The 12,609-nt window shown below is 32.7% G+C and overlaps 1 protein-coding gene across 4 annotated transcripts in view; it reads right to left on the bottom strand.

Moving 5' to 3' along the window:
* LOC724385 overlaps positions 1–12,609 on the bottom strand; it is a 40,923-nt gene that overhangs the window by 14,477 nt on the left and 13,837 nt on the right. Inside the window, exon 1 of one of the 4 annotated variants that reach the window (XM_026440993.1) lies at positions 723–1,228. The exons of 2 other annotated variants lie outside the window; for them this stretch is intronic. In XM_026440993.1, coding sequence (XP_026296778.1) covers positions 723–974 — 252 coding nt within the window. In that variant the 5' untranslated portion in view covers positions 975–1,228. Of the gene's footprint in view, positions 1–722; positions 1,229–12,609 lie in introns of those variants that run through there. One more of the 4 variants, XM_026440996.1, reaches the window with a different exon arrangement.

Below are 12,609 nucleotides of genomic sequence, written 5' to 3'. Positions count from 1 at the left end.
GTCGCGCCGCATGAATGACACATGAACGACACTCGAACATCGTTTTGGAAAAGAGCAAAAGGAGCAAAGCAGGGGAACGCTGCGTGCCTTGATACTCTATACATGGTCATGTGTGTCAGAGCCACGATACCCAGGCGTCTTCCACGCCTGGTTCAAGTGTGATATGCGCGATCCTTTTTGGATCAGAGAGATCGTTGACATCGATGGGCTTTTCCCCTTTTTGCCTCTTCGTTTCGAGTTCAATTTGATTTTATTAACATATTTCCAGATCCATTTGGGAAACAATCCTCTCTTCGATTGGAAATTTTCTTGTATGAAACAAACAATAATTAACGTGTAAATATATATTTGGTAAATTTGGAACACTTTTATAAGTTTTATACTTACACTTTTTATATATACACAAAAAGAAAAAATAATCGAATAGAAATTTTTTTTCACGAAAATTCTTCCTCGTTTCCTCAATTTCCTTTTTTAAAAATATTTTTTTTCCCATCCTCGATAATTACAATATGCAAAATATCCCGTGCAAAAATAATATTACGTAATTTTTCTTGAAAGAAACCAATCATCGTGTCAAAGTATCGCCTATCGCGAGGCTTCCCGGTAAATTTTTCTACGTGCCGCATGTATAATTTTATCGATTCCGTGTATATTTCTTTGAGAATCGAGTGTAATAAAACGTGCAGTTTGTAAAGCAATATTATCACACAAGACAATACCATATTATTCAGATTGGAATAGGTGGACGTCAATTCTCGCGCCGCCCAGGACGTTTTCACGTCCATGGAAACTCCACAACAGGCTTCCACTTGTTTCGATTGGATGTATCTCCCTTGTTTCTTACGTTCTTGTTCCTTGCGCTTCATCGTCTTCCTTTTTCCCTTCGATAACATCCTTCCCTTATAAACCCTTCTCCCCTTCATATGCTTGTAATCGAAGAAACGCGACATTACGTCGTCCATCCCTCCCATTTATCACGTTCCATTTATCATTGGAGGAATCAACGTTCAAATTGCCACCCTTCCACTTTACGATCCATTGTTCGTTCGAGATACTTAACACCGTGCATCCATTTGAATTCTCATCCTCGAAATTACAAATTCTACGCTCTCTAACGATGAAGAATCGATCACGAAAAATCCATTTTGATTCATGGTGTTTATATACCTTATATACGATTTTTCTTCCAATTCGAATCGAGATTTTTAACAAATATTCTCTTGAATAATTTTAAGAGATCTTCGAGATTCGATTTTTAAATTTATATTTATTTGATACGTTTCATCGTTATTGATGTCGATTTACATTAATTATTCCTCGATTACGATCATCCAATTGAATTTTTTATTTAATTTTTTTATTATCTATACATCTCTTGAATTAACGATTGGAATAATAATAAATTCACGTCAATGTTTTTACGAAGAATGAAGAATCGTGCGATATGATACTACGTCGTTGGTTTTAATCGATTTTCTGAATATCAAGTTTAATGTATCTCATTCTGTGCAATTTCACGGAGAAGTTTCGATGAGCTTGTTGTGATTTCGTTCATTAATTTAATTGTTTCGTAATCGATAACGATTATTATTACGATTATAAATGTTGGAGGTTCGTTGTAGCCTTTCGTTTGTTCCAAATTATTTAAACAATTCTTGCCTCTCATCCATTTTGACTCTTTCGGTCGAGAATCAATTTAAAAGAAAAACTTGAAACACTTTATTAATACGTTTTCCATGTCCTCTTTCTTCTTAAGACAATCCATCGAGACAGCCATGTTAAAAAGCGTGTTATAATTTTTGACGTGAACCATTGCCCATAATAAATATTAAATTCAGAGTAAAGGGTTCGTGATAGAAACTTCGTCAAACTAGATATGGGCAGTGAAAACTTTTTAAACTGTATAGACAGTCTTTTCAAGTTTCTTGTCACTTTTCTCCCAATATTTTTAGAAACATTTTTAACATTAATCTTGATTACCAAGTTAAAAAAAAGCTGCAAATTGTCTCTTTCTCCTCCAACTTATTCAAAATTCTATTTACTCTCTAATTTATGAAAAAAGAGATAATCTTTCGACACTCTTCTTATTAATTTCTTAATTTCGAATATGATAATTGGAAAAAGAGATCTCATTGAAAAGAATTAAATAAAAATCATATAAGATAATTACTTCTTCTTCTTCTTGAATTTGACATCGTTCAACACGAAACATTCTCACTTGGTCTCCATTTATCGAGATTGGTCACGATTTTCTGCTGGATTTCCAGATAAATAACGAATTTTAATCGAGGATGAATTGTAAACTCGCGATAGAGCTGAACGACACTACACTAACAATTGCGTTGTTACCAAGCTTTGGTTTGGTTGCTGTCCCTGTAGGCGCGCATGTGCGGCTTTCCTACCCTTAAGTTGATGACAATGTAGTCAGAACGATTATTTATTTTATTATCGTCGAAGAAACAAAATTCTAATATAAAGGAAAGAGATGAAGAGGAAGCAATATCATTTGAATAATAATTTGATCGGCACAATCAATTATTTTAACGTGTATCTTGATAATAAGAAATTTTTTCCAATTTGAAGCTTACATTCTTTACTTCTCTATGCACATTTCTTTGGTTCTGATATAAATGTACGATTTTTTGTACTTTGAAAATGAAAATTAAACTGGAAGAATAATATTATTACTCATCTTTTTTCTATTACTATTTAAAATGATCGAACATTTGATCGTATAAATCATTTTATTTATTCGAATAAAAATTTATTTTGAAAAGGTAATTTCAATTCTTCCATTTTTATCGGAAACGACTCTTTCACCTTCGATTTTTCACATTTCAAATTCCCGTTTATCCGTAAACAGGGTTAATACGAAATATAAATTTTTTAAAAGCCGATAATCAATTGTGACGTCGTTTGAATTCGTTACTCGTCCGTTTTTCGTTGATCATTTCGTTTCGAAAAAAAAGCGGCCTCTTGCACTGGATTTTTAAAGTTAATTTCAAGTCTCGATTTAAATTTTCTATTATTGATTATCAAACATGAAATAATCGATTGACGAATAATTTAAAATTTATCATTTTTTACAATATTTTAAAACAATTGGACATCGTTTAATACAATTTTCACGTGCCATTTGCGATTATAAGTCTTATTGCTGCGTTATTTATAAATTATAAATTATTGATGGAACAATTTTACTTGGCCGTAATTTCATTGTTAACTACGCTTAACAAGAATAACTTTCTCAAAAATATTTCAAAGAGTGGAACAGTGAAAAAGTTCAAGGTTATTTGATCACGAAAGGCATTTGGTCAAAGCACCAATCGTTAAATGATATAAAAAGAATCAAAAACACTTATTTTTTTTTTTTATTTTAATACTCATCATCCCCATTCGATATCCTTTGCTTAATTTATCATCGATATTGATACGCGGAATACGATAATAATTCGAATTTTCAGCTAAAATTTTCGAGCAAAAACATGCTCGAATCCGCGAAAAAATTCAAAGGAGTCGCGTGTTTCGTCGCAGGTTGTTAACCGGATTATTTAGAACCAGTTTACCCCACAATGAAAGTTTCTAAGTTCAAGGTTTCTTCCAAACGAGGATTTAAAAAGATAATCTTGCGCGCAAATAATACGCATCTCGTGGAAAACCTTCGAATTTTTAAACTTTATTTCTCAAATGGCGGGGATGAACTTTTATTCGTTATAAAACTTTTTGTAATTTCATTTAGCTTAGCAGTGGAAATTTTGTACGGGAACAGAAGAGATTTTTGCGAAATTAAAATTACCGAAGGCGTTACGTTAACATGATGTAATATAAAATGTTTTTCTCTTATATATTTTTAATACAAGCGAAAGATTGAAAAACAAGGAAACATCGTGTTTTTACAGAGATTTTCGTTGCTTTTCTTTGTGCGTCCTAAAAGATGCATCCTATTTTTTCTTTTTTTTTTTTTTTTTTGTTAATTATATGGATACTGTAATTACGAAAATCCAAAGTTTATAATACAAACATTTTTTTTTAAAAACCACAATTCGTGTATATTGGAATAATAGTTTTGCTAAAAAAAAATAAAAAAGAAAAAAAGGATTTTTCCAAGCTATCCATCCTATTCTTTAATGGATAATATTTTCCAGAATGAAATATTTCCCGTATTATCGTCATTTCTCTTATAAATTCATACAGGCAAACTTCGTCAGAATCGCCAGTACATTACGGGATCTTATGAGTTCCAAGATATATCGTGCCATTACGTTAAAAGTAATGAGTGTTTCCGAGCAGAAAGTGTCTGATCTCCACCTATTTGTTGTCGAAATTTCAGATATTTTTCATAAAAAAGAATGGAAGAGTTATGTTGATGTATGTACCTAGCTTCACGTTTAAATCGCGTTTTAAGCTAGGAAATAATCGAACACTTCCACTTGAAAAACTTTTTTTCTTATCCAAAATTATTTGCATTAAACTTGTGTATTATTTCAAAAATTAGAAATAAACATTATACCGATCTTTTTATTTTATACGTTTCCAAACAAATTTGAAGTAAATTCATCCTACATGAATTTAAATACCGAGTTGAACAATAAATTAACAAAGATATTCTATTTGTCTATTCATTTATCTTCTATTCTGTTATTTGAAATAATCGATCATTTAAAAACTATTTTTGAAAAAGAAGTTCCTAAACTTAAATCAGAAGAAAAATACATTTCCTAACAATTTTTTCGAATGCTCAACTACGTCGCACGTTTCATCGATTGTTGCTCGATTAATGCTTTCGATTGCCGGCCGCTCGAATACTTCCGTGACCCAGTCCCGGTCAATTTCGACGGAGCACGCTTTTATTCCCTGCGATATGCAGTTTGCGAATGAACGGGGGATCCGTGTCACTCCCCCTCGATCCGTGCCGTGTAGAAATTCCAACTTGGTCGAGTGCAGAGTTCAAGGTTCCTCGAGAGCATCGTCGCTCGTGCGAGATGATTGGTTTTCGCTCTGCCGACCATTCTAACGACTACTCCTCCGTCGAGCCGTTGCTTTCTCGTTGCACCGCGTCGTGTGCGCACACATTGCATTTCTGCATTCGTGACAGACAATGCGATCTAACCGATCAACCGTGTGAAACTTATTTTTCTAATTCCCTCCCCTTTCTTTCTCGATTAAAATCGAGAAGACTAGCGATGGCTTCGAACCGGACTCGAAACAACAAACAAGAAAAACTCGTAACTTTTAATCCGACTGATTTTCGATGTAATCGATCATTTAAAAAGCGCGAAAGGAGATGTTTTTAGTAAAATATATTCGGTTTGATTAAAAATATTTTTCAGAAAATCCGTATCGATTCCGTAAAAATTCCTTTCGATTTCGAAGGTTCTTCGATTTTAATTTATGCGCGTGTATAACTAATTCGAGGCACGCGTTTCATCAATCCGATCAATCGAATACTTCCAAATCAAAGCTAATTAATTCGCTCGTTAACATCGACGTGTACGATCGCACGTGTAGATTTGCGATTCTCAATTGATGGCCTCTCTTCAAAACGCGACACATAGAAAGTTGAACGAACGTTTCATCCGGTTATATGGGTTTCGATTAAAAAGTAGCCTGGAATCGTTGCTATATAATTCATCGAGAGGACATCTGTATGTACAAGGTGTCGTTATAATTTCTACTAGAAACATCTTGAAGAAGAAGAAGTGTTGAATATTATATTGTGATCAATAATTATTATTATTAATTAAAAACTAAGAATGAAAGAAAGAAATACATATTATATCATAATTAATATCTTGAATATTAAATGATATAATACGTAATTCTTAAGAATAATTATTCAAATATTTTCTATTTTATTTGACAAATAAATGCTTGCAAAAATTGCAAACACATTAATTAACCATCTCATAAACATTAATATTAAATTTAAACTACGTATAAAAGATATATTAATGATTATAATAAAACATTTTATCAAAAGCATTGAAAATAAACTTTGAGATTTTTGAGTGGGGGGTATATAAAATTAAGTTTCTTCACGTACCATATTTTTATACAAGTTTCCTCACGTCCCATATCTTCCTTATAATTGCTTAATAAATCATTTAAGACATTTTATCTGTACAATCATTTTTTATTATTTCGAACAAGGTGGAAAAATTTATACGAAAATTATAGGGGCACCCTGTATACGTACGTGTGCATACACGATTATGAATCCACGCGTGGGTCGATTAAGATGAAAGATAGATACAATTTAGCGTGCAACTTGCTGGAGGGATAAATAGACCACGACTAATATAGTTTCTAGTTATTAAACAGCTCCTCACTCTCTTCATTTTTCCCAATTCTTTCGATAATCTTCGATAATCAAACTAAATCTAGTATACCTATATATTTATTATCGATTAATGATAATTAATAAACAAGTAAACCAATTTAAAATTTCATTGTATCTTTCAATACTAACTAAATTTTTTTTAAATGAATGAGGATACTTTCACACGAAATGGATGATGATCGATCCAAATTACGAGAAAATAATATAATTTGGAAAATTTTTGATAACCTAATAACGTTAATAATCAACTTGTTTAAAAAAAGATTAAAAAAGAAACGTTCAACGATATATGGAATTAATCAATTTGCCTAGCTAAACGATTCGTTTATCGATGTTGAAATCGAGAAAATAAAATACTCGGCCCGAGTCAATCTTTAATGTTATCGCAGATCGTTAATATAATTAAGAAAAGTAACGGAAAAGGGTTATCAGATGGCGCACGATACGACACAACATTCTACTCTCCAATATTAAATAACGAGATAAACGTAACGATTCCTATACATTTTTCCAATTCCTCATACTCGAAAAACATCAGGCAATAAAATAAATGACAATTCCTGGCCGGAGGAGGAAGGGAGGAGGGAGATCCAGCGGGCGCATTCACTAATGCACTCGCGCCCTAATTAATTTTTTTACAGAATTCCCTAGAAGTCAACTGCGGTCGCGTGTAACCGAAGCGTTTCAGAAAGTGTATGACTGGCCGTAGGCAAGTAATTAAACAATGTCATAAAGGAAACAATTTGTCCCCCCTCCCCTCCCATGCCAGTGATGGCATGCTCGTGTTCAACACACTGTTCCAGCACACACCTTCTCTAATAATTTCAACTCGATTAATCATCCCTGATTTTTTACAGGTAAATTCCAATTAAAAAATTTGAAAAGGATTATATTCCTTTTTTTCCTTTCTTTCTTATTTCATTTATTGTTGCAATATTTCTCTTTCGCGCGCGTTTAATTTTTGCTCTGGCGATGTAAAAAATCTACGAAGAGATTCTAAACACTGAGACGAGAAGTGTTATATAGTTGTTTTTTTATTAATGAAACCTCTCCACATTCTTAATAAATTTCTTTATAATTGGGTAATAAATAAGTAAATAAATAAACTCCAATATCTTTTAGAAACATTCCTTTTTCTATCTATCCTTTAATTATCTCTTCGAATTTCGTAAGAAAAATCGAGATTACCGGAAAATTAATAAGATTCAAGTTGGAAAGACGAATTTACGAAAATTGTTCTACTCCGTATAAATTACTTAATCACGGTTCTTGCTTGTAAAGGGTTACAGTATTATCGCGTACAAAAACATCCTTTCACGTGCATCTACTTAATATCAACGACTTCTGAACCTATGGTTTATTAACACGATATCGTTGCAACCATGACACGGGCCAATTTTATCGATTTTCATTATCGTGCACGCAAAGTGTTTATGAAACAAAGTAAACGCTTTGAGATAGGGATCGCGTAAGGAACACCGAGACGACGCACCTCATAAAATGGAGTTCCGTTTGTTACTGCGAAAAAGGGATACCCTTATCTCAAGGAACGAGACCCGCCATATGGCCTCTCCATTACGCTCTCTGCTGCTACTATTTATTCGTAAATCCGTGTAAAAATAATTTTATACCGAGTTTGTATCGTTGTTTATTGGTAAGCAGTGAACAAAATAGTGAGAAAATATCAAATCAAAAGACGATACTTTTGATGGAAGAGATAAATAACTTTTGAAATAATTATTTTATCTTTTGTTCGAACAATATAAATTTTATATTTATACAACTTTTTGATGATAAAATCTACTTTTTTGCAAACGACTTATCACTTGTTACATTTTATTATTATCTAAAATAATCGGATAAGTCTCTTGAAAATAATACTTATTTCTTTTAAATTATATTTTATCCTAAACAAACGTTTTTGTATCTAAAATAACAACAATTTTTCTTCCTCTTAATTAAATCAGATAATATAATTCAAAAATACAACACAATAAAAAATTCAAATGATTAATCTCAAGAAAGATTTTTCTCTCAACGTTGATGTTAATAGACACAGTTTTAAAAATTGCTTAAGAGGAAGTAGAACAAAATAGCGAAAAATTAAGAAGAAGAAATCGCGCCTATGGATCGACGAAATTGACGTCACTTTTCAATACACGATTTCATTATCTATACATCAAAAGATCTGTTCACGAATAATTCGCGAGTATAGCCGTGAGCCGAGGCATTATTGGACGCGATTATCGAGCGCACGTGAACAAAGTGCCTCGTATGTAAAAAGTTTTACGACGTTGGGACCGCGCCTTGGACGAAGATTCCATAAAGCGGGTGGTTTAATACGTTGTCACGCGAACGGAAGGGAAATCGATGAACGATCAAATTATGTTTAAAGAAATTGACGGTTCTGGGTTGAATTTTGCGAGAGGATTTCATTTCGATAATTTTTCAATGTAGGCTTTTTTTGCTCGAAGAGAATTTTTTTCGATATTATTTATGTCGAAAATGAAACGAAATGGAAAACGTGGAAAACGTAAATGTATCGATAAATTTGATCGTTGCGTACGATAATGTATTTTTTCTATTTACAGATTTTTTTAACGATAATTTATTTATAATTATTTTCACGATTGTTATAATTTATTTAAAATTAACGAGAATAATTATTATATATATATTCGACGAGAGCAGAGAGAAACACGACCGTTCCTCTCCGTGTCCGGAAAGCGACTGCGAAATATTTCGGAAATGTATACAATCGATTTGTTGTCATTTCTCGTGCCGCGATTTATATATCGTATCGTGACTTTCGCCAATTATTATAACATTACATATAATACATTTTAATTTACAGTAATAGTAACAATTTTTTTTTAAATGTTACAAACATTTTGATACAAAAAGGATAAAAAAATTGCGAATAATTTTACAAATATCGTCAATTTTATATTTACATTTATCTTATATCGTGTTAAATCGATATTGATTCGTTTTATAAAATAGAAAAAGAAAAAAAAAATACGTGGCATAATTTTTTTATCGTTTCAAATTTTCGTCAACGTTTATCGCGTAAATTAAAAAGGATTGTAAATCAAATAATGAAAGAATTGGACGTTGTATTACATTTACGTGTAACAACGAAATATCACGAAGTGTAAATTTTTACGAGTTTTATAAAAAGCTTAAAATTTTCAATCGCGAGCGGAACGCGTATAATTCTTTTTCATCAACAACGCGAGACTTAAACGCGATTAAACTTATAAAATGGAACGTCGATCAGACGATCTTTCTCCAATTATTTTATTCGTGGAATGCTCTTAGAAGGATCGCAAGTATAAAAATAAATTATTTATTAATTTATAAACAAAATTTAAATTTGCATCGAATGAATCTTATCTATAACATTTTTACATATCAATTTTCGTATTTTCTTTGATCTAGACTCGATCCTTCAAAGGTGTCGTGTAATATATTAACACACGTTTTTTTCACGTAGAAGAATTTACTTATCGAATAGATCGTTCTTCGAGTCTGAATTGAGTAGGTGATTCGATTCTAGGAAGTCGGATATGCGCATTTTCTCGTACAACACGTCGACATTAACGCGTAAAATTGCTTGACCATAACTAAGATACGTTTCCCGATACCCACGCTCGACCTTTCCAAGTTGGAAGGTGCGACTGGGCAAAAAATAATAAAAAAATAAAGAAAAAAAATCCTCTTAGAGGACTCGTTACGTCATTATATATCCACGATTATGCTTATGACACTCGAATCAGATGTGAAATATTGCTCGATGATCTTTGAAGAATCTATCATCCTCTTGTTGAATAAATTCTATCTTTTTTCTTGTAATTTTTCGAAAGTACGATTGTTGTATTTCCAATATTATATTATAACGTTGAATTATTATCATTATCATTATATATTTATATCAACTTGAATTAAAATTCTTGGACAATTAAGCAAAATGTGAAAGATTTTAAATAATTTTAAACAAATTTAACGCAATCTCTCTTCTACCAGATCGGCAAGATTTAATCGAATCCTGGGGCGAACAATATAATTCCCCTTCGAATTAACATTTTTATCAAGGGGAGGAAAAAGGTGTGAGGGGAGGGGAAAAAAATTGATACAAACACCTCGTTTAATCGTTGGATCGCGGTTCACTGGCCGCTAACGATCCGGAGAAAAGCAATTGCTGTCTTTCTTTGCTTGCCCAAACAAAACGAGCGAGAAAAGTAAAGATGTTTTCCTTCGTCTATGCCCTCTCGCGTTCCCTAAGAGGATCCTGACACATCCACCATTTGTACAGACTGGATGAAGAAGAAACTGTTCTTCTCCCACTGTCCGAAGAAACCGCGATTAAGTTCTCTCGCCTTGTTCGATTTCACGCCGATTTTCTTCAAATAATATCCTTTTTTATTAGAATTAGATTTTTCTTCGGAATATTTAATCGATCGAACATATTTGAATTTTTGTTATAACAGATTATTGGAATTGCTTATATTAATCGATCTATTCGATCTTCGAGAATCTAGAATCTTTGAACTTTCAAAGTTGAATTCAGCTTTCATGATATATGTAATAGAGCAAAATAGTAGTAAAATTTATTTTTCCATTCTTCCATAAATCTTTATAGATTAAACATCTTGCTGAATTTTATATTTTTGATTGAGAAATTGTATATTCTCAGAAATATAATATATTTCTTCTTCAATATCTTCTTCTACTCATCCCATCCTTTTAAATTCAAATCCAAATAGAAATTCAACGTAATTAAATAAATGGAAATCTATATTTTCCTTTACAGCGTCGTAAAAAAAAAATAACAAATTCAATGAATTCTTTTCAATAAAAAGAGTTAGAAAGTGCGCGATAGAGAATCTGGAGAACAGTCTACTTTACCCGTCCTAGTAAGGCGCGAAGGAAAAAAATGTAATAAAACTTCAGATTTCTTTACACGTTTCGAAATAAAAGAAACAGGTTTCGCGAATTATTTCCAAACCGATCCGAAACCGATCTTCTTACAGTCTACTTGTTCAAAGTCTTCTTCTCGTTCTTCTCCTTTCGAATTAATTACACAAGTTTTAAAAATTCGATAAGTAATCTTCAATTACGAGAAAGAAATTTCTCATAACTCGATCGATGCTGTGTGAAAATTTCACAATTTTCTCTCTGGGCCTCCTCCTCCTCCTCCTCCTCGGTGGGAGGGAGAAATGAAATAAAGAAACGGGCCGTGTTAACACGGCGCGAAGTGTGTTATCCGCGGCCGCGGATGAATCTGAAAATCTGGGTTTTCGAGCTGTGTACCGAGCGTTGGTAACGGTGATCCCGCTGTATAAATAATTGATGAGGGGACTCGAGGCGATTTGTAATTGTAATTTCGCGGGATACTTGGCCAGTTAAGCAACGTAATTACCAGGCGGACTCGTTATCGTTGCCAGTTCTCGTTCCTCTCACCCGACTTAGCCCGTCTCCACCGTCTCCCCCGGATGGAATTCTCTTTTTAAGGATGGGATCCCCCGCCGTCGAATGTGGAGACACGTGACGTAACGATTCATCGCACCTGTCCACCAGCGAGAAAATTACATTTTCCGCTTTGACAACAACGACACCATGCTTCTCGTTGGAACGAATCATTCGCTTTTTTCCCTTTTTTTTGTTTACTGCACACTCTTGAAGTATTTATGGTCGTGGAACGTTTTTTTGTTTCAGGTATCGATAGATCGATAGAAATTTCCTGTTCTGAGATTAAATTTTTGTCACCGTTCCAATTATTTTTTTCGTATATCTTTGTGATTAAATTTTTTTCATATTAATTAAATTATTCGAAAATAAAATCTAATCTGGATATTAATAGCTTGAATTTATTTTTTTTTTTTTAATAAAAATGGATATATTCTTTTCTCCTCGTCGAGAAGTTTATATTTGTATACGAATACAAATTATATGTAATTCTCTTCGAGTAAAAGTATCCCTTTATTCCTACGCAACACGATCTTTCCCGATAATTTAATTCCCTCCTATATAGGTTATCTCAAGTTTTTACCGTTGTATAAGTGTATTTTACAATCGGTAAACAATCGGGGTTGAACGATAAGTTGTTATTACGTTATCAGACGTTAACGTAGACTTATAACATCAACGTCATTAATTACGGCAAGCATTAACGTCCAACTTAAACGATGCATATCACGCAGATATGTACACCGATCTATCACGCGTTCTTAAAACAATTGCTAAATTATTGCTGCATTTGTGTA

Source organism: Apis mellifera, linkage group LG5, assembly GCF_003254395.2.
Source record: "Apis mellifera strain DH4 linkage group LG5, Amel_HAv3.1, whole genome shotgun sequence".
Classification (NCBI taxonomy): Eukaryota; Metazoa; Arthropoda; class Insecta; order Hymenoptera; family Apidae; genus Apis; species Apis mellifera.
The sequence above is the reverse complement of the archived record's forward strand: the minus strand, read 5'-3'. Positions and strand labels throughout refer to the sequence as shown.